We start from the raw sequence: 27,781 nt of genomic DNA, 5'->3' as shown, positions 1-27,781 counted from the left end.
CAGAATAATGGAAACAAGCTTACAGAAAACGTGTATCATGTAAAAGACAAGAAATAATGAGCGTCTGGACATTTCTTTTTCCTTTATTTTCTCTTCGTGCTACTCTCTCCAAGCCCCCCTCCCCTCCTTCCTTCTCTCATGCACACACCAACTCACCCCCCAACCCCCCCCCCCCTCCCCTCCTTCCTTCTCTCATGCACACACCAACTCACCCCCCAACCCCCCCTCCCCTCCTTCCTTCTCTCATGCACACACAAACTCACCCCCCAACCCCCCCCCCCCCCCCCAACAACAACAGATTTTCTCCCCACACTTAATTTCATAGGATTGCATGTTCATCAAAAACACCTTAATAAAATAAGGCTTCCCTGCCTGGTGTAACAACAACTTCAACTTCTCTATGTAATTCACTATTTAAGATTTGTTGCCTGGTGTAACAACAACTTCAACTTCTCTATGTAATTCACAATTCTTTACAAAATAAATGCACTGTTACTCTTCTTTTGATAGAATATCATAAAGATCATTTATTCAAGATTTGTAAACGCAGTCAGTGAAGTTGACACACACAAGAGACAACACTTTGATGGTCGCTGCCTACACAGCCAGCCACTAACACCCATCCTCCAGCTTGCATAAAAAGAAGGGGACACAAACACCCAGAGCTACATGTACACTGATCAAAACACTCAAACAGCTCTATCAGCCAGACTGGAAATGGTGGATGTTCATACAGGCGGGAATAGGTCCAGTCTCACCACGGCTCACAACCACAGCGCTCCCACTTTCTCACTCTCTCTCTCCTGATGGCTTGTTGAGAATAAGCGTGCGCATTCTCATGCACAGGATCTAACTACTCCTTGCGTGCTTTTCTCCTCCTGGGGGATTTTCTGTGGAAAGAAAACATCAATGGTTTAAATCTCTCTCTCTCTCTGTCTCTGTCTCTCTCTCTCTCTGTCTCTGTCTCTCTCTCTCTCTCTCTCTCTGTCTCTCTCTCTCTCTCTGTCTCTCTCTCTGTCTCTCTCTCTCTCTCTCTCTCTCTCTCTCTCTCTCTCTCTCTCTCTCTCTCTCTCTCTCTCACACCCACACACACAAAAGGGAGGGAGGGATGGACAGACAGACAGAAACTTCATAACTTCTGGCAGGCTTGTGTTGATGTAAGAAGCTTTCAAGAAGTAGAAAAGTCAAAATACAGCAGGAATGATCAGAAGATAGAACAAGAATGATGAGAAAAGTCAAAATACAGCAGGAATGATCAGAAGATAGAACAAGAATGATGAGAACAATGTGACAAGGGCTTGAAAAGAGGGAAACCAATGTGACAAGGGCTTGAAAAGAGGGAAACCAATGTGACAAGGGCTTGAAAAGAGGGAAACCAATGTGACAAGGGCTTGAAAAGAGGGAAACCAATGTGACAAGGGCTTGAAAAGAGGAAAACCAATGTGACAAGTTGAATAAGTAAAGTCAGAATAGACAAGAATTAAAGAAGGAAACAGCCGAATGATGTGTCCACACTACTTACTTTGGGGATGGAGATTTTTTGGCATCTTCATCTTCCTCTGCATCAGCTTCCTCTCCTTCGTCAACATCGTCCTGATAACACAACACCACACACACTTCACTTTTCTTTGTTCACTTTTCACTGAGGAAAGCAAATGCTCATGTGACTCCCCTTCCTCAAACAAGTTATCTGCGGCTGTAGCTCATTGGACATTAAGAAAATAACACTTTTCTACTTTCTGACCCAAACTTGACCCTACTGTCAGCTGGAAATGCAGGGTAACCCCAATATTGCCTTCATGTGTTCAGCAAAATACTGCAAATTTGATTTACATCAACTTCAAATTATGGATGATCAATTCACAAAGTTTCATGTTATACGTCAAATGGTCCGACTTTTATGCTCTTTCAAAAATATGTTCCAAACTCAAGGATCGAATAAAAAGTAGGAAGTTTTACATTGAGCGTGAAGTCCTCAAAACTTGGAAGCCTAGGAAGTTTCAAGGCCAACCTCAAAAACGTTCAAGAAAATTACGAGCCAAATACACTTTATCCATGGATCCTAAATAACAGACAATAAAGCTGTGATGTGTTGTACTGAACTGTCCTGTACTGCACGGTGATTTTCCATTGGACTATTGTGTGGTGTTGTATTGTACGGTACAGTAGAACCCTCCTTTTTAAGACCCAATTTCAGACCACCCCTCTTTAAGACCTTGCTTTTTTAAGATTTTCTCTGCATAACCTGTGCAACTTGACCTCCATAACCTGTGCAACTTGACCTCCATAACCTGTGCAACTTGACCTCCATAACCTGTGCAACTTGACCTCCATAACCTGTGCAACTTGACCTCCATAACCTCTGCACCTTGACCTCCATTTTAAGACTCCCTCATTGTTAGACCCAATGTTCTCACATTTTTGGAGGTCATAAAAGGAAGGTTCCTCTGTATTGTCTCGTCACCCACCTCTGTGGCCTCAAGGTCAGCCTGGGTGACCTTGGAATCCCCTTCACCGTCTCCCCCGGCCCCTACGTCAGCTTTCTTGGCTTCCTTGTCTTTCTTCTTCTCCTCCTCCTCTTCCTCTTCGTCATCAGGGGAGGCCTCGTCAGTCTTCTTTCGCCGCGCACTCACATCCTCCGGCTGTATGAGAGAACACAAGATTACTGCCACTGTCTTTAGGAGCGATGGCTTCATGTCTTCACATTACTGCTGTCTTTCAACTAAACCTGACAAAAGATTCACACTAGATACATGTACATTTTCTTCCTTTTTACCCCCAGGTCTTGTATTGGATTTCTCATTGTTAAGAATATAATCTGTGCCTGTAGATTTCTTTCTTATCAGAAACACGAAGAAAGAAGCAGAAGCTACGAGCAGAAATGTTATCACTCTTTCTGCTGCATATTATTGTATCAGTTCTTCAGTTAGAGCTGTTAACTTTAGATGACTCATCAGTCTGTCAAATGTGAGCATCAGGCAATAAGCTTCCAAATATGTAAGAGACTCGTTCTATTTCTGCTTTTACCTGCTAAATGAAATATAAATAAAGGTTATCCAAAATTGAATAAATACCTAAAGCATTTACTGAATGTGAATTGGGTAGAAAAAAAAAGAACAAGAAGGGCAAAGCCCATACGACTCACATGCTTGACCTTGACCTTTACATGACCTTGACCTTCAGAGTCAAGGTCAAATAACTAAACCTAGCAATGACATCATACACTAAGAACTGCTTTACACATTTTTCCTACCAAAATACATGTGACCTTGACCCAAGGTCAAGGTCATCCAAGGTCATGCAACACAAAGCTGTTAATTCAAGACATAGGAAGTACAATGGTGCTTATTGGCTCTTTCTACCATGAGATATGGTCACTTTTAGTGGTTCACTACCTTATTTTGGTCACATTTCATAAGGGTCAAAGTGACCTTGACCTTGATCATATGTGACCAAATGTGTCTCATGATGAAAGCATAACATGTGCCCCACCTAATTTTTAAGTTTGAAACAGTTATCTTCCATAGTTCAGGGTCAAGGTCACTTCAAAATATGTATACAATCCAACTTTGAAGAGCTCCTGTGACCTTGACCTTGAAGCAAGGTAAACCAAACTGGTATCAAAAGACGGGGCTTACTTTGCCCTATAAGGTGAGGTATTCAATCTCAAAAACTTCAGAGAAAATGGGAAAAATAGCTGTTTTTTAGACAACATTTATGGCCCCTGCGACCTTGACCTTAAAGCAAGGTCAAGATGCTATGTATGTTTTTTGGGGCCTTGTCATCATACACCATCTTGCCAAATTTGGTACTGATAGACTGAATAGTGTCCAAGAAATATCCAACGTTAAAGTTTTCCGGACGGCCGGACGGACGACTCGGGTGAGTACATAGACTCACTTTTGCTTCGCATGTGAGTCAAAAATGAAATTTTAAAAAACTGAAGAAAACAATACAAAGAAGTTCTATAATCCCAAAGTCTATCTTTACAAAAGGCTGAATAGTTGAATACAGATTCTGAACGAAAAAACAACGGCAACAATCAGGAGAACATACACAACAGCAAGGAATGAACGTCCAAGTGAGTGTGAAAAACAAATCTAGTTGTGCGACATTAAAGAAAGCTACATTCACATGTCCACACACACAAAAGCAAATAAAACACATTTAAACTAGACCTGCACCAATGGTCAGATACTCTGCATAAACACTCAAACATGCCCATGCACAATCATACTTGTCCAAATAATGCATGAGCATACACATACACACACAAACACAGCTGCATATATATATATATATATATATATATATATATATATATATATCTACAAACACATGAATGTGTGCAAACGTACATCTCTCTTTATCTCCTCAGTTAACACACACACACACACACACACAGTCTTTCTCTTCAGTTCATGAAAACACACACACACACACCTCTTGCTCTCACTTCAGTTCATGAAAACACACACACACACACACACACACACACACACACACACACACACACACACATGCATGCGTGCAAACGCACATCTCTCACACACACGATCACCCAAAATACACACACTGTAAACACGCACACGCACACACACACAAAAGCCGATCTCTCTGTGTGGACGAGCACCTTGATGGGGCCTGACTTGGGGCAGAGACAGATGGAGAGCAGGACGATGGGCAGGAGCAGAACCACAACGTACACAGCCCACAGCCACTGGCGCTGCTCGGCCGCTGACATCAGGGTCTGCCAGATGCCCTGTGCGTCACAGCAAACACTCTACACCATGCTAACACTGCATCCACACAACACATCCCACACTTCAACAGGGGGGTAGGCACACAGTATTCAGACAGGCCGCCATCTCAGCTGCAACCTCCGTGCTGGAAATTCAAGGTGGTGAACGGTCTACAAATTGCATAGTGAATTCTGCTGTGGTTTCTTCTCCCCCTACCTCTTCTTCTCACTTGTTTTCATCGGCTACAACTTCCATGTACATTGACATTTCATATGAGTCCGCCTTCAGTTGTAATGGCAAATATTTGTATACTCGAACCCTGGGTTTACCAATACTATCCCTCCATTACCGGGGGTACCGTTATCGTTAATCAAGCTCGGTCTTTTAGACACATGTTAACAGCACAAGTTCTTATCCGTAAGTGTTCATCTTTGAGAAGTTATGTGTCTTCTGCTCTTAAAACCGACTGCCACAGCAAGACCCACTGTACAACCACACAACATCAAGTAACTGGGCACACACAACTCAATTCAAACAAACAAACAAAAACCATCCAAACTAATACGAAAGCCAAAGGGGAAAAGAAACAACACTAAACAGGTCGACTTCACTGCCGGTCTGACCAACAATACTTGGTTGACTTCACTGCCGGTCTGACCAACAATACTTGGTTGACTTCACTGCCGGTCTGACCAACAATACTTGGTAAGCATGTGAAACTTATAACATTTTTGTTTCCAGGAATTTCATTTTGGGGTTTCGTATCATTTTCAGGAGTTAACGCCTAATGTTTTAGTCCCAGAGCAGCTCGGCATTCCACTCAACTAACTTTGAAGCAAGCACAAAGATTATGAATTGCTTGACTCAGTGAGCTGCAAGACATTGCAGACCCGACCCCCCCCCCCCCCCCCCCCCCCCCAGCTATCATTTACTAACAAAAACTGAGCATTAACCAAGATTAGTAAGGTCAATTCAAATAAATAACAAGAAGGGCAAAGCCCATACGACTCACATGCTTTACACATTTTTCCTACCAAAATACATGTGACCTTGACCCAAGGTCAAGGTCATCCAAGGTCATGCAACACAAAGCTGTTAATTCAAGACATAGGAAGTACAATGGTGCTTATTGGCTCTTTCTACCATGAGATATGGTCACTTTTAGTGGTTCACTACCTTATTTTGGTCACATTTCATAAGGGTCAAAGTGACCTTGACCTTGATCATATGTGACCGAATGTGTCTCATGATGAAAGCATAACATGTGCCCCACATAATTTTTAAGTTTGAAACAGTTATCTTCCATAGTTCAGGGTCAAGGTCACTTCAAAATATGTATACAATCCAACTTTGAAGAGCTCCTGTGACCTTGACCTTGAAGCAAGGTAAACCAAACTGGTATCAAAAGATGGGTCTTACTTTGCCCTATATATCATATATAGGTGAGGTATTGAATCTCAAAAACTTCAGAGAAAATGGGAAAAATATGAAAAATAGCTGTTTTTTAGGCAACATTTATGGCCCCTGCGACCTTGACCTTGAAGCAAGGTCAAGATGCTATGTATGTTTTTTGGGGCCTTGTCATCATACACCATCTTGCCAAATTTGGTACTGATAGACTGAATAGTGTCCAAGAAATATCCAACGTTAAAGTTTTCCGGACGGACGGACGGACGTCCGGACGTACGGACGGACGGACGGACGACTCGGGTGAGTACATAGACTCACTTTTGCTTCGCATGTGAGTCAAAAATCAGTTTATCCTCACTATGCCTAGCATTGCTGGTCAGGCCCGCTCAAGTCTCACGACAGCTACACATCAGAAGCACGAAGATAAATCAAACACAAGAGAGCCACAAAGAGCCATGTGAATACACAAGAGAGCCACAAAGAGCCATGTGAATACACATGAGGGCGAGTCAAAGAGAAGAAAGCCAGCCAGGGGATAACACCGACAACATCCAAAGCCAAGGCTGGTATGAACGCAAGGCGCCATCCAGAAAGTCCGGGTCCTTCACCTTGCCCATACAACAGTACGCCACTATCAACACCACCGGCAACACAACCACGATGATGAACACCGCCCACAGCCACGGCCGCTTGTCCGTCGCCTCTTTTATCGCTTCAAATATCGTACGCTGGAACAGGGGGGGGTGACATTAGAGCATGGCATGGAACTGTGTCAATACTGTGTGCCCACCATACACAGCAAATACATGTAACACTGTTTCTTCAACACAACGTGTGCTTCTTACACTATTGACAGAGAAGGCTGAAAGTCTCTTTAGAAAAGTTAACATGTTTAAGCGTATATATATACAAACTGAAACACCTTTTCATTGACACTAGCTCTGTTTTAAACAAAAACAATCAACTTTATAATCTGAGCTTTTTGTTATTAGTAAGAAAATTCAAATGAATCAAAAGCCTCCATATCAATCTCATAAACCATACAAAAATTCATGGTCCACATGTTAGATAGCTTGTTCAGTCAAAACAGGTCAATCTCAACGTCTTGTGTATTTTTTTGGAAATTATTTTGAGTTAAAAAGCGGTGAATGAATACCCCTGCTGAAGATGCTGCTCGTTCTTCGTTGCTCTTGATATCCCAGCTGGCGGCTGCAAATTCCTTGGCCACTTCAAGGTCATCCGTCATGATGAAATTGTCAAAGAGAATCTCGTCAGACATGGACCAAAGCTCCAGACCCAGAGCTCCCTAAATGAGGAAAAACAACACATCATTGAAACTGGAAATGTTAAGCTACTGTTGCCCACAGTATGCCATACAGAGCTTGCGAGAAGTGTGTCGAGTCCGCAACTATAAAGCTAAATGTATTTGTAGCCTGGCTGAAAGTTACTTGGTAGATCTGTGCGCTGGAGCTGTCTGACTGAGAAAACGTAACGTACTCTTGCTTGAAATGAGCCTGCCAAACTAGTTAGTTCAGTTATAAGTTTGTTTCAAATAAACCCAGGCAAGAACAACAATAGGTGCGTGGATCAGTTGACGACATTCATCTCGTTACACAACCATGAATCCAAGCTCTTCCGTCCGAGTCAAAGTGTTCAATACATTACTATAATAAGAGGCCGCCAAAAAAAAAACATGTTGACTTACAATGGGTGTCATCTTGTAAGGTTCGCTGTCCTCGAAGTACGCTGGATTCTCAATCGTACGTGGCTTCCATACGCCCTAGAAAGAAAGTAAAACATCAATACAATTAGTCAGTTGCATAATACAAATATTTACTAACAAGTCTACACAATTTCTAAAATGTAATGTGGTAAATGTGACCCTAAAAATAATGCTGAATGACTCACAACACGAGTATGAAACAATCCTGATTGTAATCAAGGAAGCAAGACCTTTACAAACACACTAATATATTTCAAGGTGAAAAGATGCTACATACAAACTGCACATTTCATGACGAACCTTTACGAACACACACACAGACATCAAGCATATTGACAGAAACGTTTATCTTCTTGATACAGTGGAGTCCAGCTATAACGAACCTGGATATAACACAATCCCGCTTTTAACGAACTGCCATTGATTTCCCGGCAGACAGCCTTCTATTTCTTACTTGTTACTTTCCGACTACAACGAACCTTTTGAACTCATTTGCATAGGTACATGCTTTTACACGACTTTTTAAATTTTACTTCTAAAATTACAGTAAAGTGAACATTTGAACTATGCCTCTCTATGGATTATATTATGAAGCTGTTGAAAACATGCAGAGATTGTACTCTCCAAGGAAAGATCGATGGGACGATCATTTGAAGGTGAGTGGGAAAACTTGTCTCGAGGCCATTTAGGGTTGAAAACTCTACAGCGAATTACTGATATAACGAACTAAAATGTATCTCCCTTGAGATTCGTTGTACCCGGACTCCACTGTACACGTTCTACCCCCTGGGGTTCCCAGCCTCACCTTGTAGTTGGGGTTGTCGATCATGGGAGCAGACCACTTGCCGCGGTGCTTGGGGTTGGGGATGGTGGGGGGTTCCCATTCTCCGCACCCAGGGGCTTCCTTACACTTGGGGTTGTCTGCACACACACAGGACAACCTCAACCTCAACCTCAACTTCATTTCACTCATGCTGTCAATTCTTCATCCAAGTACATGCATACTCTACAGCTTACAGAACATCAGAATTGCCTTTTATTGGTCGAAGAAACATAGAACCGATTCCTCAATATCATATAGAAACTCTTCATAAGAATCATATTCTTTGAAATAAATGCCGAAATTTGCCCGACAGAAAAACTGACACATAAAAAACAGTTATATACTGTTCAAAAAAAGAAACGCATAGTTGCTACTTGCCAAATTTGTTTTATTTTTCGAAAAAATTAACAGAAAATCCAATATTTAGATTATTTGTTTGAAATTTGGTATGGACACAGTTGAATGCACACACAGTTCATTTGCATCTTCAAATCAATCAGTCAATCAATATGATTGGGTGCCGAGGCTGTCAAGTCAGTAGGGGGTGTGACTGCCTTGAGCAGCAACAACTGCCCGGCACCTTCTGGGCATGGACTGGATCAGATGCCGGATATCTTGCTGTGGGATGGTGTCCCACTCCTCCTGAAGTGCCTGCAATAGATCGCGGTGATTTGCCGGCGCTTCTTCTCGCCTGCGCACACGTCTGTCCAATTCATCCCAGAGGTGTTCTATCGGGTTCATGTCTGGCGACATGGATGGCCAGGGAAGCACCTGGACATGGTGGTCGGTGAGGAACTGGGTGGTGAGTCGTGCTGTGTGCGGGCGAGCGTTGTCCTGCTGGAATATGGCATCCTGGTCAGCCAGAAGAGGAAGGGCGTGTGGGCGCAGAATTTCCTCCACGTATCGCTGGGCAGTTATGCGCCCTTGGACGTGCACCAGGGTGCTCCTTCCAGCGGTATTGATCGCCCCCCACACCATGACGCCTCCACCACCATGAACGGGTGCCTCATCCACACAGTTGGGCGCGTAACGTTCGTTTACTCTCCGGTAGACCCTCCTCCGACCATCATGTCGCTGGAGCAGGAAGTAGGACTCGTCGCTGAACCACACGTGTCTCCAGTGATTCCGGACGGTCCAGCGGAGGTGCTGGTTGCCCCACTGCACTCGGTTCTGGCGATGGCGGCGGGTGAGGACAGCTCCTCTGTGAGGTCTGCGAGCTCTCAAACCAGCTTCATGCAGGCGGTTCCGCACGGTCTGGTCCGATAATCGGTGTGGCCCGGGGAGAGCCTGGACAGAAGATGAGGCCGACAGGAAACGATTCCGGAGGTGGCGGAGCCGTATGAAGCGGTCGTGAGCAGCAGTTGTCGCCCTTGGTCTTCCCGCTCGTGGCAAGTCAGCAACGGAGCCAGTGGCTTGAAACCTGACCCACAGTCTACTGATGGTGCTCTGGGACACGTGGAAGTGCCTGGCGATTGCACTTTGACTTTGGCCTGCTTGTAAACGACCCAATGCAATTTGGCGGTCTTCTCTGCTCAATCGGGCCATCTTTCGTCGCTGAATTGTCGTCTGATTTCTTTGTGGCGAACAATCCGCTTTTATGGGTTTTGGAAGACATGGTGAGAGCTCAATATTCCCCGAGTTTCACGAGATTACACTGAAGCATGACGAGTGGTCATGCCAAATGAGCAATTTTGACATTGTAGCCACTGATAACGCATGCGTCACGTGCAGAGCTCACTTGTGGCAATGGACGAAAGGTCGACGACCAGATAAACATTTTCTGCAGTTTGGTGGATATCCTTGTAGCCATATAACTAAATTAACCAAATATTACAAGCTATGCGTTTCTTTTTTTGAACAGTATATGAGAAATTAAAGGCACAGTAAGCCTCCCGTAAACCATCACAGATACTGTTAGGCTTTTACACACAGGACAAACACCCTTTCATTTAAACACTCACCGCTTGAGAACATCCTAGGTGCCCTCCGTAAAGAGCGAGCAATTTTCAAAGAATTTATTTTTGCGTGGTTTATCTTACCCCTGAGCCATCGTGAACCCGTGTGATCCAGTTTCCCTTTTTCACAATGTTGTCGTCAGTTTGTAATTCGCTGTGAGCTTATCTGCAATAGCACGTTATTATGTACCTCTGACTATGCACGAAACAAACGGCTGTGGTTCACAAGAACTCTAGCGATGGCTTTTGCAGACCTGTGCACACTCAAAACGCTCATCAGTAGTAAACAAACCAAATTTCAGTAGCTTTTAAAATGTTTCAGTAGTAAGCTGTAACGACAGTTCAAGACATAATTCTGCTCACAAAGCACACAAACTGAAACACTATGACGCAGTAGAATGGGAATTACTATTTATTAACAAGCCAAGGTGAAACATCAGTCACCCCAAGCATTCAAACGAGCACTTAAAACGCACCTCTTCAAGAAATACAACCCCTGATTTTGTTTTCTCAGTCCATCAGTAGGCTACATGTAGTGTATTTGTTGTTTTAGTGATAATGTATATAAACATCTAGGACAGTTTTCAGCATTGTTGATAACATGTTCTGTTTGATTAAGGGTATTCAGCTGGTATTTCCTTGTTTTTTACTACCTATTTTATTCATGTTTTTATTACTTAGTTAGTGGAAGAATCTTTTGTAATGTATGTGTGATGGTGTATGCTTTTAATTAAGCGTTGTTGACTATGAATGTAGATGTAAATGCTTGTATAACTGTGTTTTAATTTTAAATGTGTCAAGCGCAAAGCGCATAATTGTAAAGTTATGATGTTGCGCTATATAAATGCTCATTTATTATTATTATTATTATCAACACTGTTGTAACATTTGTTCTGAAAATGTCTTTGGTCTCGTCATTCTGACATTCATTCATCACTGGACTGTCTTGAGAATAACTGGACTTCCAGCACTGTTGTGCCGTTTTTCTTCTTCTTTGGTGACAGAGCTGGTGTCTTCTCTTCACCATCTGAATCTCGCACTCTTTTTTTCTTTTCCATGTTTCACTTCAATTACAAGTTGGCACGCAGACGCTGAACTAAGTCTAAGAACAAAGATTCAATGCTGAGAACACGCGCGCTTCCGGTAAATCGGAAAACGTCTTTTCAGCGCAACGGCTAACTAATTGGTCAAAACATCTTAAAACAGAAAAAAAGTACACAAATATTTTGTTTCAATAAAACATCGGAATTCAAAAATTTTAGTAATAAATTTTCATTTGATTAATATACTTACCCAACTCACATATAGCAATTAACCCTAGTTCAGTGCTGGTAACGCTGTGCGCGTCCCCTTGGTAACAAGGGAGACAACTCTAAACAAGAAGGGCAAAGCCCATACGACTCACATGCTTTACACATTTTTCCTACCAAAATACATGTGACCTTGACCCAAGGTCAAGGTCATCCAAGGTCATGCAACACAAAGCTGTTAATTCAAGACATAGGAAGTACAATGGTGCTTATTGGCTCTTTCTACCATGAGATATGGTCACTTTAGTGGTTCACTACCTTATTTTGGTCACATTTCATAAGGGTCAAAGTGACCTTGACCTTGATCATATGTGACCAAATGTGTCTCATGATGAAAGCATAACATGTGCCCCACATAATTTTTAAGTTTGAAACAGTTATCTTCCATAGTTCAGGGTCAAGGTCACTTCAAAATATGTATACAATCCAACTTTGAAGAGCTCCTGTGACCTTGACCTTGAAGCAAGGTAAACCAAACTGGTATCAAAAGATGGGGCTTACTTTGCCCTATATATCATATATAGGTGAGGTATTGAATCTCAAAAACTTCAGAGAAAATGGGAAAAATGTGAAAAACAGCTGTTTTTTAGGCAACATTTATGGCCCCTGCGACCTTGACCTTGAAGCAAGGTCAAGATGCTATGTATGGTTTTTGGGGCCTTGTCATCATACACCATCTTGCCAAATTTGGTACTGATAGACTGAATAGTGTCCAAGAAATATCCAACGTTAAAGTTTTCCGGACGGACGTCCGGACGGACGGACGTCCGGACGGACGGACGGACGGACGGACGACTCGGGTGAGTACATAGACTCACTTTTGCTTCGCATGTGAGTCAAAAAGAGTGACCAATACCCATACCGGTATCAAGGCCAGACCAATACTGAGTCTGTCTTCCGTATGCGTGCGCATATGCCCAACTCACTTCTTTTTTTAGAAATATATACCCCCAACAGTGGGGAGGCGGGAGGGAATAAACGATGTGAGTTGGGTAAGTATATTAATCAAATGAAAATTTATTACTAAAATTTGTGATTAAATTACATATCTTACCCAACTCACATATAGCAGATTGCTACTGTAGGAGGAGGGAAATTCATAATATCAAGAACAGAGAACTTTCCTGCTGATACCATAGCTGGTAGAGCGGAACTACCGTCCTGTCGCGTTCCAGCGACATTTCTGAGGTAGTAAATGATAAAAACGTTCTCTGAGCGCCAGCAGGCTAACTCCAGAACCTCTGAGAGTAGACCGAAGCGGAGGACTGCTATTGACCAGGCCCAGGCTAGAGCCACCTGAGCTCTGACCGCAGAAAGAGGCAGGACTGCCTGATTGTCACATGACTGGCCTTACCACAAAGATAGGCCTGTCAAAACAGTGTGGCTAACCATTTGGCCAAAGTGACCCATGGAATATCTTTATCACAAGCAAGATTGATGGAGATAAAGAGAAGTTATTTGATTTACGGAACTAATAGGCAATGTCCGGACCCGGTATCTGACGAGGGCCCTAACCAGACGGTTAAACAAGTTATGATCTCCGAAAGCAAGAAACTTACTCAGGGAGGAGATGCGGATACAAAAGGATGGAGCAGATTTGTGAAATGAGTAAGGAAGTCCAGCCTAAATTTGAGGGAGATAGAGCCCTCTTATCAAACCAAATACCAATCCCGGGACGGAAGCTGTGACTTATACCATGCTGCGTCAAGGGAAGTGCCCTTGAGGATGCTAGCAATACTGCAATGTATGAGAAAACCTAGCTCATTGCAACATCAAGAAAAATCCAGGTCTAAAAAAGTTAGGTCTAGCGCCAAAACGCACCACGGTCCGATTGTGTGAGGAGACAATCCTCAAAATTAGTTCTTTGAAAATTGCTCGCTCTTTACGTAGGGCACCTAGGATGTTCCCGTTCGGCGAGCGTTCAAATGGAAGGGTGTTTGTACTGTGTGTAAAAGCCTGACATTATCTGTGATGGTTTACGGGAGGCTTACTGTGCCTTTAATGTTTTCAGTTATCAATTCTAGAAGGTAAGATCAAAGTTTATGTTATTACAAGCATTACAGAAATACTTGCAGATTTGATGGAAAGAATCATGGGCCATGCAACGTTTCAAGGAATGTTAGCGTTACCCTGCACCGCAATGTATTAAATTCAACACCTGATGGAGCGGCACAAGACTTACCAATCAGCGGAGCTTCCCATTCACCATCCATTTCATCATCCCTGCACAGAAAAGGAACAACATGATACTTTGGTCTCAAGTACTCAACTTTTACCTTTCAAAGCAAGGTGGTAAAACCACTTATTGTTGACTGTGTTGTGACGTTCAGGCCTGAGAAGCAAAGCAAGGTGGTAAAGCCACTTATTGTTGACTGTGTTGTGACGTTCAGGCCTGAGAAGCAAAGCAAGGTGGTAAAGCCACTTATTGTTGACTGTGTTGTGACGTTCAGGGCTGAGAAGCAACCCAAGGTGGTAAAGCCACTTATTGTTGACTGTGTTGTGACGTTCAGGCCTGAGAAGCAAAGCAAGGTGGTAAAGCCACTTATTGTTGACTGTGTTGTGACGTTCAGGGCTGAGAAGCAACCCAAGGTGGTAAAGCCACTTATTGTTGACTGTGTTGTGACGTTCAGGGCTGAGAAGCAAAGCAAGGTGGTAAAGCCACTTATTGTTGACTGTGTTGTGACGTTCAGGGCTGAGAAGCAAAACTGGGTGGGAACAAGCCGCGGTATTGATGTGTTGAAATCACAACTAATCTCAATTTTAACCAACCCCAACCCACGGCTGCATACCACCCACTTGGGCAGCACCTAGTTTTGCTTCCTGCACCCCAACCCACGGCTGCATACCACCCACTTGGGCAGCACCTAGTTTTGCTTCCTGCACCCCAACCCACGGCTGCATACCACCCACTTGGGCAGCACCTAGTTTTGCTTCCTGCACCCCAACCCACGGCTGCATACCACCCCTTTGGGCAGCACCTAGTTTTGCTTCCTGCACCCTAACCCACGGCTGCATACCACCCACTTGGGCAGCACCTAGTTTTGCTTCCTGCACCCCAACCCACGGCTGCATACCACCCACTTGGGCAGCACCTAGTTTTGCTTCCTGCACCCCAACCCTGGTTATAGTCAGCAAATCTGGAACTGACAAACATTCTGAGGCTTATAATGTGTGACCCATTCCTTGTTACATTTAATGAACTGTCAACTCTTTCTCAGAAGATTGCAAGAAGTGGATTGCACAGTGCACCTCTAAGAGCTTGTCAATGTTTTCTTTGTGTAAAACCAGACTGACCAGTCCTCAGGTTTGGTGGCCTCAGGATCGGGCACCAGACGGGGCTCATCCTCCAGCCAACCCTCAGGCTGGGTGGCGTCAGGGTCAACAATAGTAGCAGGCTGGTCTTCATCCCTGTGCACACCAAAACACAATCACGTCAAATGTAGAAAGACACAGACACAAACACTGAGAAAGGTTGTGAAGATATGCAGAGGAAAATACAATAACGTAATGGTGTGAAAGGCCACTGAGACCGAACACTGAGAAACAAGGCTGTGAACACATGTTACGATGTAGAGAAAACTACTATAACGTAAAGATATGAAAGGCCACAGCGACCAACAGTGAGAAAGAAGGCTGTGAAGATATGTAGAGCAAAATACAATAATGTCAAGACGTGAGAGGCCACAGCGACCAACAGTGAGAAAGAAGGCTGTGAAGATATGTAGAGCAAAATACAATAATGTCAAGACGTGAGAGGCCACAGCGACTAACAGGGAGAAAGAAGGTTGTGAAGATATGTAGAGCAAAATACAATAATGTCAAGACGTGAGAGGCCATAGACACCAACAGTGAGAAAGAAGGCTGTGAAGATATGTAGAGCAAAATACAATAATGTCAAGACGTGAGAGGCCACAGCGACCAACAGTGAGAAAGAAGGCTGTGAAGATATGTAGAGCAAAATACAATAATGTCAAGACGTGAGAGGCCATAGACACCAACAGTGAGAAAGAAGGCTGTGAAGATATGTAGAGCAAAATACAATAATGTCAAGACGTGAGAGGCCACAGCGACCAACAGTGAGAAAGAAGGCTGTGAAGATATGTAGAGCAAAATACAATAATGTCAAGACGTGAGAGGCCATAGACACCAACAGTGAGAAAGAAGGCTGTGAAGATATGTAGAGCAAAATACAATAATGTCAAGACGTGAGAGGCCATAGACACCAACAGTGAGAAAGAAGGCTGTGAAGATATGTAGAGCAAAATACAATAATGTCAAGACGTGAGAGGCCACAGCGACCAACAGTGAGAAAGAAGGCTGTGAAGATATGTAGAGCAAAATACAATAATGTCAAGACGTGAGAGGCCATAGACACCAACAGTGAGAAAGAAGGTTGTGAAGATATGTACAGCAAAATACAATAATGTCAAGACGTGAGAGGCCATAGACACCAACAGTGAGAAAGAAGGCTGTGAAGATATGTACAGCAAAATACAATAATGTCAAGACGTGAGAGGCCATAGACACCAACAGTGAGAAAGAAGGCTGTGAAGATAATTATGTACAGAAAAAACAATAACGTAAAATGTAGAAGCCCACAACGACCAAACATTGAGCAACAAGGTTGTGAAGATATGTACATGAAAATACAATAACGTAAAGACTTGAGAGGCCACAGAGAACAACACTGTCTAATGTGACCATGCATGCATGAGATCTAGACAGTACCGGAGCAACCTCCTGCGTAAACAAGAGGCAAAGAGGCATGAGATTTAGACAGTACCGGAGCAACCTCCTGCGTAAACAAGAGGCAAAGAGGCATGAGATCTAGACAGTACCGGAGCAACCTCCTGCGTAAACAAGAGGCAAAGAGGCATGAGATCTAGACAGTACCGGAGCAACCTCCTGCGTAAACAAGAGGCAAAGAGGCATGAGATCTAGACAGTACCGGAGCAACCTCCTGCGTAAACAAGAGGCAAAGAGGCATGAGATTTAGACAGTACCGGAGCAACCTCCTGCGTAAACAAGAGGCAAAGAGGCATGAGATTTAGACAGTACCGGAGCAACCTCCTGCGTAAACAAGAGGCAAAGAGGCATGAGATTTAGACAGTACCGGAGCAACCTCCTGCGTAAACAAGAGGCAAAGAGGCATGAGATTTAGACAGTACCGGAGCAACCTCCTGCGTAAACAAGAGGCAAAGAGGCATGAGATTTAGACAGTACCGGAGCAACCTCCTGCGTAAACAAGAGGCAAAGAGGCATGAGATTTAGACAGTACCGGAGCAACCTCCTGCGTAAACAAGAGGCAAAGAGGCATGAGATTTAGACAGTACCGGAGCAACCTCCTGCGTAAACAAGAGGCAAAGAGGCATGAGATTTAGACAGTACCGGAGCAACCTCCTGCGTAAACAAGAGGCAAAGAGGCATGAGATTTAGACAGTACCGGAGCAACCTCCTGCGTAAACAAGAGGCAAAGAGGCATGAGATTTAGACAGTACCGGAGCAACCTCCTGCGTAAACAAGAGGCATGAGATTTAGACAGTACCGGAGCAACCTCCTGCGTAAACAAGAGGCAAAGAGGCATGAGATTTAGACAGTACCGGAGCAACCTCCTGCGTAAACAAGAGGCAAAGAGGCATGAGATTTAGACAGTACCGGAGCAACCTCCTGCGTAAACAAGAGGCATGAGATTTAGACAGTACCGGAGCAACCTCCTGCGTAAACAAGAGGCAAAGAGGCATGAGATTTACACAGTACCGGAGCAACCTCCTGCGTAAACAAGAGGCTAAGAGGCATTACAGGAGGTGCGTTTCATATACGGAATATGACATGCACAGAAAGGCCATACTAAGTGACTGAATCAAGATTTACATCTACTTCACTCACCAGTCTTCTGGCTTGGTAGAATCTGGGTCAGGAATCCTGTGGAAAACACAAACACTTTACATCACAAACACCTTGGTAATGCGTATATGTCATGGCTAAGATCCGAATCTGGCTCGATTCTGAATCTGAAGTCTAGCTGGATAGAATCTGAAGTCGAGCTGGCTAGAATCTGAAGTCTAGCTGGCTAGAATCTGAAGTCTAGCTGGCTAGAATCTGAAGTCTAGCTGGATAGAATCTGAAGTCTAGCTGGATAGAATCAGAACTCTGATCTCATCTTGCTGAGATTGGAATTCCGATCCCATGCTGAAGTTCGCTGGATACAATCAGAATTGTAATTTCATCTGGCCAAGATCAAAATTCCGATCCTATCCAAAAGATCGCGGGATAGAATCAGAATTCCGATCTCATCCAGCGTTGAAATCAAACTCACAAAACAGGCGCTTTGTGAAATGCAACTTTTGTTGAACCAGTTAATGATTCGGAGTTCATGTCCAGGCATGACAAGTATTCTTTGGTTTTATTTGGTTTAAACAAGATTTTATTCAAGCTTATCATAATATGGTAATACTGGGAATGAAACGTAGGGACTCGAACTCAAGCAAACACACACAAGAGAGAGAGAGAGAGAGAGAGAGAGAGAGAGAGAGAGAGAGAGAGAGAGAGAGAGAGAGAGAGAGAGAGAGAGAGAGAGAGAGAGAGAGAGAGAGAGAAAACAATGTGCAATGTCACGTTTTTCGAGCAGATGGTAATTTTTGTCTTCTTGGTCCATAGTGTAGTGTGTCAGCACAGCACCACATTCAGACAAGTGCAGCGATGTGACAAAGTAACAGTGACTACTTGTCAAATGCAATTCAAACAGTTCAACTTGGACAACGTTTACAGAATCAAGTTCGCATGAGCTTATTCAGGAAAAGGGTACCTTGGCACAACCAATGACTAATCATCTTATAATGCTTTCTGTCTATCAAGCTTCTGGATGAGACTGGAATTCTGAGTGTAGCCAGGTCGGCAGTTCTATCCAGTGAACTTCTGGATGATTAGAATTCTGATTCTATCCAGCTAGATTCGGAATCTAGCCATGACATACATGAGTTTACAAACACTTTCACAAATTGGTGAATATGTTTTTTGACAGTTTTGTCTAATATCCTTGCAGCAAGTATGGTTTTGCATGATACAAAAGTTGCTGCTTTTCAAGCAAATACAACATAAAGGAAAATAAAACAAGGAAAAGGCATTTCACTTTTAAGCCAACATTTTCATTTTCAAAGATACAACCAGTTCCAAAGCACAGTATGTTATTGTTAACTTCTTCTACAAGTGTTAGTAAAAAAAAAAAGTTATCTTCTTCTCACAAACACTCACTCAAACCATGATAAAAAATGTGTGCCGATACTCACTTTTCCCTGTTATCCCAGTCAGCAGGTTTCTTGTCGTTAGGATCTTCAATTTCTTTGGGAGGGTTCACGGGGGGACTGCAAAAGCATGCCATTACCTTTAATACATTCTCAAATCTTAACATCTAAGTACATACACACACAGAGTTACATACAGTTACACTCTCTTGCAGTTACACACACACACACTCACAGAGCGATACACACATACACATACACACACACACACACAAATCAAGATTTGGTATCAGAGCAGATCAATGTCCTGTGTACGTGTTCCCAAGTCGTGCTACCTACCTGAAATCTGTCAGCAAACTGCCCTTGTTGACGAGGCCGTTGTCGATGAGCATCTCAAACGTCTGGTCTGGGTTCACCACTGCACACAAAGCCAGGGCACAAATGAATGCATTTAATGATACCTCAACCACTTAACAAAGCCAGACCTCTCTTCTTGATCCTCCTTTCACACAAGGTTGGACAATATGTCACATGGTGTCATGTTAAAGTTCTGTCACTTGTGCTGTATGTTTCCTGCGGAAATGCCAGAGAATTTTGAGTAGAAGTTTGTCTGTTTGACTTTATCATATCAGCAGTGAAAATGTACTTAAAGGTCACTGCCACACTGTGCAATTGTTGGTATCGTACATAATTACACACAATTTCAATGCCTCAACCTGTGGTTCCTTCCCCCTCCCTCTCTCTCTCTAATACACACACACAAACACACGTATTAAAAAATAAAAAAACTTAGGACAGTCAATAAAAGGAACACACCCTTTGCTAAAATACTGTCTTCAATGAAAAAGAAAATTCAAACAAATTCATTTATGAAGTAATGTTACAGCAACCGGCAATTGTCTGATAGGCCTACTGGCGTACTGCTAGCACCAATGCCATTTTTGCGTGGGAATGGCAGTGAAAATCTGGCTGTTCAAATTCCCTGCAGATGTAGCTGTTTTGGGACCCACTAAAGTTCTGCTAAAATTGAGGGTCCCAGAACCCTCTGGTAGAACTAGAAGCATCTGTGGGCAGCCATTGATATCTCCAACTTACCTAATGTGTAGAGATGTGTCTTCCTGTCAGTAAAGTAGCTGTCAATGTTGGCTGTGGGTTTCTTGGCATGCTTCTCCTGAAAACATACATGTACATGCTTGTCAGCAAATCTTTCACATTCAACCTCACTGGAACTTATCAAAACTACTTTCAACCTTACACAGAAATTCCGATTAAGCTTAATCGTACAAAAAAGCATCTTTGAAATTTCTGGACTTTGCTTACCTCATCAGACAGACATCTCAACTCACAAGCCTTCCACTAAGATGGACATCACCAGAGACACAGGGTTTCCAGTAAAGGTTCACTTGTTATATTATAAATCATACTTTCACTGCTGCATCAGAACTTAATGCATACACAGCACAAGAAAAGAAAGCAACAAACAGAGCCATCTGAATGTCCTTACCTCTATTTCACCAGTCTTACCTCTATTTCACCAGTCTTGGGATTCTTGTGTCTGAAGATGAAGTGCATCTGTAAACAAAATAACAAGGGTTCAAGAACGTCTCAAGACACACAAGTTTTACTACATTTGTCCCCCATTACTTTTACAGCATCACAAGAGCATTACAGAAAAAAAAGAAAACCCCACGGCCTGATCCACACAGCAAATGATGAACAGAAATTCTTATCTACAACATGTATGCATAATGACTGTCAACGTCAACTCATTATCGTATTTTGGCAACTACAAGGTGCATCAATGTAAAAGGCGCAACTCCCACTTTTAAGGTGAAAATGAGAAAAATCCACACATTAGCCCCAAAGTCAAAGGAAGTATACAGAGTAAAAATATGTTTTACTCGGGGATGTGTGGTGAGATCAAAGCCATTGCATTCTAAGAGCTGGTTGGCCTTGTGAGCTCGGGTCAATGACCAATATTTTCAGTTGAGACCAGCCAGCCAGAAAGTACGGTACATAAATGATGTTCATGTTGATATTTTTCCCACCTTACTGTCCATTCCACATTTGTCGGGTCCAAACATGATGGTGTAAGGAGTTTTGTCGTTGAATTTTTTCTGAAATTGAAAGGTGAATTGCGTCTTGAAACTGTATTTCATAAATCATGAAATTTGCAAAACACAAACGTACACACATACAGAGTTACAGATGAAAACATTTTTTCTTCAATTTAAAAAAACCAAGAACTGAAATAGTAAAGCACAAGTCACAATTTTATTCTACTAAGCTGTTATGAGGTCAGGAACAATTCAGTCATTTTAGTACACAGCAAGCTCGATCCTTCAGGTGTTTATTTATTTTTTTTTTTAAAGATATTTAGAATAACAATTATTTAGACAACATAAGCCTGCATGGCTTCTTGATACATCATTTCCTAATTCCAATTAGTCAACCACCACCATGTGTTTTTCCTGTTGTGCTGAACGCTATCACTTTCCCCCCAAAAAGAATGAGGAGTTACTTAACGAAAACCTCTCAAACTCAAAGCTAATATCAATTATTATCTAAAATTTGATCAATGTAGTCAAACTTTGTTTTGCAATGCCGAAGACTTTCTCCTTGCCTAATATCCATGACAATGTCAGCACAGATTTATTTTTAAGAATTTTGTTGTTTTAGTTTTGTGGGTTCACAGGAATGATAGAAAAACTCACCAGGTCCATCTTGGGCTCATGAGAAAGGAGCTTGACATAGGCACCACCACAGTCCATGCCATTCTGAAAGCGCACTTCATACCTGGCAGTAAGAAAAAGAAAACACTGACTTTAAAACTCCTGGTCATGTTTTAAGTCTGTGCAAACTATGCCTCCATATTCTGAAGCCATGTTTTGGAAATCCAGATGCTAAACTGACACTGACAGACAAACCTACAGACAAGCTTGTTGAGCTCAGTAAAGCTCATTTAACATGCAAAACACAAAGACAGCCAGACTGACAAACACACAAAGATAGCTACAAAGACAGACAGACTGACAAACACACAAAGACTTACTGCATGACAAATGGCTTGCCACTGAAGTCAAAAGCCTTGTTCATTAGACTTGACACAGCATGGTGCTTTGCCTTGGACTGAAATAAATGAAAGTGCAAAATCCTTCAACTTCTTTTTTCAAGTGATGAGGGACATGACCGCTCTGTCAATAAATGTAATTTATTTATTCTATAATTAATATCACACAGTTATCTTTATTTTCAACTCACAAAGACTAGATTAAACAGGTTTATCAGAAATTTCGACACTGGATAAAAAGGTGCTTCAAAAATCAATAGCACTCTCCTGTTGGACATGATATAGCTTCAAAAAATCCTGTCAGTATATGTTCAACAAACGAGGAATGGAAGAAATGGGTATTGAAAAATGGTACCAACCTTCAAAATGAGGCCGAGATCTCCCTCAATAGGATTAGATTTAGGTTCCTCCACAACCCATTTGCCTGTTAAAAAATGAAGTACAATAATAAAACTCTTCATCAAGACAAGATCATCTAAACAGCAATCTCCTCTCACTCACTTATTCTCTTCCAAACATTACTGTTGTAATACATGTATACTCTCGTTTTTGATCACTAGATAAGAATTCTGGGGACGTTTCTATCTTTTAAAGTGACTGCATGGGTTTAACTCCAAGAACACATTTTCTATGTTGCCTTTGCACAGATAGCAAAAACACACCCACAAATCTGACTGAATGTAATAAATGTTAAGGGTCTTGAATACAATGACAAATGAAATAAGAACGATATATTTTTCAGAATGTCCTGAACACTGTGCACTATATCGTGAGCAAAAGTAGGTTACTTACCATCATATTTAGCGATAGTTTCATCAGCTCCATCTTTCTTTGTCTCAGAGAAAACCCACCTGCAACCAAGCAAAAATAAAGTTTCTTCTCTGCAATACTAAAACGTATCCCCGATCTGCCCTTTGCAAATCCTCACCAAAATGACATCAAGAATATAACTTATAACAGTCTTTTAAAAGACTACTATTAGTAACATCTATTTAGATTAAAACAATTTTCATTATAATTATAATACCAGAATGTGTGTTCATGCACAGTCCAGATTAACCTGTCAAACTACTTGTGTCTACCAGGAACACTAGAGACATGTACCGCACTGTTCAACAAACTGCTCTGCATGCATCATCCACTTTTAACTTTCATCAAAACACCCAGCGCTTCAAATGACCAGCCTATTGATAACTTTACAATTATAAATCTTATCAATGTATTACAGACCTGTTTACCCTAAACCCGAGGCAAGAGTACTTTCCCAAAAAGTTGAGTGTATTTTTCAAAAAGTTGGTGTACTTTGCAAGCAAAGCCATATGGGCTAGGGAAAATGTACGCGTGGGTGCAAACGTGTTTGTGTAAGAATAGCATGTCTTGTGAACACCTTCAGAATTTAACTCCTTCCAATACAACAGGGATAAAACAATTTTATTTACCTGTCAGTTTATAGCATTATAACCAGTGTCTTCCAAACAGATTGATAATGAAAAGATGAAGTTCGTGAAATAACATCTGCGGTTGACAGTGGCAAGTTCATTTTTACAATCATCTCAGAAAACATTGCTTCAGCACGGACTACAGTCTTTTCTTCTGCCAGGATTTGCTTTGCAGGAATGAACTTCATAATTCCTTGACAGCTTTCAGCGGATTTCTTTGCAGCAACCTTGTCCAGGTGAGTTTTGGAAATGCAGTGTCGATCGATGTCATATTTCCCAGCATGGGAAATGGAGAAATCTGATTTACAATACTTGCAGTGTGCATGACTTTTTCCCATAGTAGACTCCACAATTCCTGGCTCTTTCTTATATTTCTCCAAGAAAATCTGCTGCTTCTGCTGTTTAGACTTGGTAATGGTACAGTCATCCAAAACTGACACATTTTACCGCTTCATTTTGCCACGATTGTCCAGACGATCGCACGTGCCAACAACTGAACAAGGTTTCCACAGCTGAAGACTCGCTGTCATAGTTATCTCCCTTCGACCAAAACCGGTATCAGTTGTACCATCCCGTAATCAGCACACCAACACCGGAAAACGTATTCTAGTCTTGTTCTTATGCGTATTTTGTGCGTGTGTCGCATATTTGCGTACCGATAATAATTTGGGGAACAAAATACGCCCAAATCGTACTGGTAAACAGGTCTGGTATTAACCTATCCCATCTTATCACATATGATCTATTTTTGTATAATACTTGTACTTACTTCTTCGCGAAGGAGTCCAAGGAGTCAAAAGGTTCATGGAAAAAGACAGGCTTTTTGGGCACTGGTCGCTGGTATCTAGGCTGAAAATAGAGCATATATTTTATACACAAGAACAGAACTTAGCAAATTTCATAAAATAGCAATCCGAGAATTTATTCTTTTCATTTTCATTACTTTATTGTCCCATCGCTGGGAAATTCGGGTCACTTCCTCCCAGTGGAAAGCTAGCAGCAACTGAGTTGCGCTACCCAGGTGTCTGCTTGTTTAGGTGCATTCAGCCACCTGCACTTATGGCAGAATGACCAAGGTCTTTTATGTGCCATTTTGGTGACACGGGGGTGGGACATGGCTTCCGCCTCTGCAGTCTGCACATAAAGTTGACCCGTGTCCGCCCCAGCCCGAATTCGAACCTGCGACCTTCCCATCACAAGTCCAGCGCTCTACCAACTGAGCTACCGGGCCCTCTTGCAGTCAATTAAAATTCATGTACACATTAGAAACCTTCTTCTTCTTCTTCTTAGTGATAGGTAGCCAACATCAGCATGGTGATGAATACAGGTCTTGTGCTTACTCCGCATGGTTCATCATGGAGAATGTTTGTGAGGATAATTTCAACTGTATAGTGATGTGGATGCAGTTGCTTCTTCTAATTCATGAACTGCATCCTGCAATCGGATGTCATGAGTTCAGCAAGTGAAGTCAGAGCAGTACATTTAAGGTACCCTTCATACTGTGTTCAAACAAAAATATAATGCATCATGCTCTTCATGGTCTTACCTTCTGCCGTGGTTGTTGCTCGACTTCTATTCCCTCATCTTCCACCTCTACTTGTCCATCTTCCTCGTCTTCTTCTTCCTCATCTTCATCGTCTACTTTCGCATCGCATTTTGCAACACTCACCAACACCAGCCCAACAATGCTCAAAAGCAATAGTACACGCCAAAATCTCATCCTGAAATGACAAAAAAAAGTGTTGGGGTGAACCATGTGAATATCAAGAGGTGAAGTACTCAAGAGTTTCCACAACAATTTGTTCTTATCAGATTACAAATTTGGTATTCAAATAGGCCCTCAGGCATAACCCATAAATCGTGCTCGGTGCATGTGTATAATGTAATGCACAGTCACATGTTCTCACATGAACAATAATTCACAAGTGATGAATTATGTTCTCATAATTATGAGTTCCCCAAAAGTTTACACTTACAGCCAAGTAGGAAAGGAAAAAGTTCAATTGATAAATAACCAGTATTTCAGAACGCACAAATAAACGACTTTGCTGCAATTATACTGACTACATGCCGATTTGAGATGCAATGAGAGCAATGGTGCCCAACGGACGGACCACAAACCGGCGAGCACTGTAATGTCCTTTCCACATGAAATTCTGTATAAAGGATAAAATGCAAACAAAAAAGGTACACTATTCAACACATGATACAATGGCAGTACAAATTACCTTAGATTGTCTTGAAATACTGTTTTTAACAAAATTACACTATCCAGAATCTTCTGTGGCAGACGCCAGGAGCAGACAACCGTTCTAACGTGGTGTGTTCTCATTAGACGCCCCAAACCAAGTAAACTTGTAACGGCTCATTCTATTGGTTGTTCGCAACTACACACTAAGGGGAAACAAATCCTGTCCTAGGTCAGACTATCAGCAACATGACGAGTAGGTTTCCGTGATAACATTGCAGCATGTTCAAGAAACACTCCAGCTCAAAAAGTAAAAAAAGAAAGCAAACCAAATGACATGACAGGAGAACAACAAATGTATGAATTCAGAAAAGACCGAACAGTAAATCAACTTTGCAAACGTGTGTGTGCGAGATATAGGCTACTACCGGGCCCTCTTGCCAGGAGAACCAACTTCTGTAAAATTTCTTCTTGCATATAATGCGTGTGTGTGTTGCGGGAGGGGTACGACTGATACTGTTCTTCAACAGGTTACAGAGGCCTTGTCCCACCAGAGATGTTATAATTTCAGTCTGTTCTGATCATACCCGAGTTATACGACAGGTGCATGGCTCCAGAACGCTTCTCAGTTTCAACACTGAGTTTATAAAAATCCGCTTGCTTTTATCATTGATTTTTCATTTTTTGCAGGGGCAGTATCTACGATATGCAGTTCGATCTAATTGGCTGTGTTTGCTAAGAGCCGTATTTAAATCATATTACTATAGTATTAAATTGCTGATTATAGAATCAGCTGGAGTGTCATTTACATACCATTTTGCATGTCATCTGCATACTCCAGTAAGCTTAACAGGGTAAATAATAGATATATTGTGCGCATTGATAATCTCGCTTCATTGCCAGTGTTGGTAGACAAGTTTTAACCTTTGTCCCTTATGTTATGACACGCACATTGTGTTTGCTGCGGTAATGTTTAATTTTGGAAAGTCATGCCAGTCACGTGACGCATGACACCGCACAAATATACGCCTTTATTTCGCGTACTCCGCATTTGAAATTTTAGGACTGTTGTGCTCTTCTCTCCGTCTCTCCGTTGGGACCGGGTTTATTTGATAAACGTTTGCAAAGTTGATTTACTGTTCGGTCTTTTCTGAATTCATACATTTGTTGTTCTCCTGTCATTTGGTTTGCTTTCTTTTTTTACTTTTTGAGCTGACGACGCATATTTTCAGATGCCGCAGTTGGGGTATTTCGTGACAGTTGTAAAGCATAAGCTTAGGCCCTACTCCTTTCCATGTTATTATTTATATATGAAGTCTTATATCGCGCGCGTATCTCCAGACTCGGACTCAAGGCGCAGGGATCTATTTATGCCGTGTGAGATGGAATTTTTTACACAATACATCACGCATTCACATCGACCAGCAGATCGCAGCCATTTCGGCGCATATCCTACTTGTCACGGCCTATCCCCGAGTACGCAGTAGGAGGGTCCAGCAGACTTTAATATTATTGTGTGTCTGTCTGTGTGTGTGTCAGTGTGTCTGTCTGTCTGTCTCGACTTAACAGCTTATTGCTGGGAAACTACTGGGCGCAGTTCTTTCAAAAGTTGATACACTAACTTGATAATAGGTCCGATTGATCGTATTAAAACTTCATAATGTTACCTGGGACCTAAATGCGAAATATTCCTCAAAAACGACTCTTAACGGGGGAGGTTTGGCGGTGGGAGTACAACTGCCGTGCAGCTAATGGAACAGCCAGCTAGCTGGTGCGAATCACGTCCGCCTATCGCCAAAGTGATCGGGGATCGATTCCCGGCATGGGCGTCTATATATATATATATATTTTTTTTTAATTCTTGTTTACTATTGTTTATT

The 27,781-nt window shown here is 42.2% G+C and overlaps 1 protein-coding gene across 3 annotated transcripts; it reads right to left on the bottom strand.

The window, feature by feature from the left end:
- Positions 1-288: 288 nt before the first annotated feature.
- On the bottom strand, positions 289-26,047 carry LOC138969561 (calnexin-like). Of its 3 annotated transcripts, none has more exons than XM_070342393.1 (22): positions 25,942-26,047; positions 25,260-25,434; positions 24,483-24,562; positions 23,067-23,125; positions 22,634-22,698; positions 22,257-22,333; positions 21,919-22,000; positions 21,253-21,321; positions 20,729-20,776; positions 20,300-20,375; positions 19,544-19,622; positions 19,250-19,324; positions 17,850-17,885; positions 15,258-15,371; positions 14,146-14,186; positions 8,681-8,796; positions 7,858-7,932; positions 7,309-7,458; positions 6,761-6,880; positions 2,469-2,642; positions 1,523-1,593; positions 289-890 (listed from the first exon to the last, which is right to left on the bottom strand). In XM_070342393.1, exons 1-22 carry the CDS (start codon positions 26,043-26,045, stop codon positions 854-856), a joined length of 1,923 nt encoding a protein of 640 aa, XP_070198494.1. In that variant the 5' UTR covers positions 26,046-26,047; the 3' UTR covers positions 289-853. The 3 variants fall into 3 exon arrangements, with proteins under 3 accessions (XP_070198494.1, XP_070198493.1, XP_070198495.1); XM_070342392.1 differs by lacking the exon at positions 6,761-6,880 and adding an exon at positions 4,634-4,762; XM_070342394.1 differs by lacking the exons at positions 6,761-6,880; positions 25,942-26,047 and adding exons at positions 4,634-4,762; positions 25,778-25,831.
- Between the last annotated feature and the right edge of the window lie 1,734 nt (positions 26,048-27,781).

This window comes from Littorina saxatilis, linkage group LG6, assembly GCF_037325665.1.
Source record: "Littorina saxatilis isolate snail1 linkage group LG6, US_GU_Lsax_2.0, whole genome shotgun sequence".
NCBI lineage: Eukaryota > Metazoa > Mollusca > Gastropoda > Littorinimorpha > Littorinidae > Littorina > Littorina saxatilis.
Note: the sequence above shows the minus strand (reverse complement) of the source record. Positions and strands in the feature narration are given on the sequence as shown.

Excerpts from the sequence above, each read along its gene's own strand:
- LOC138969561 (XM_070342392.1), bottom strand. The coding sequence starts at position 26,045 with ATGAGAACACACCACGTTAGAACGGTTGTCTGCTCCTGGCGTCTGCCA. Across the intron at positions 23,126-24,482 it reads TTGGACTCCTTCGCGAAGAA|GTGGGTTTTCTCTGAGACAA; the intron begins GTAAGTACAAGT and ends GCTTGGTTGCAG. Across the intron at positions 7,459-7,857 it reads CTTACAAGATGACACCCATT|GGAGCTCTGGGTCTGGAGCT; the intron begins GTAAGTCAACAT and ends TTCCTCATTTAG.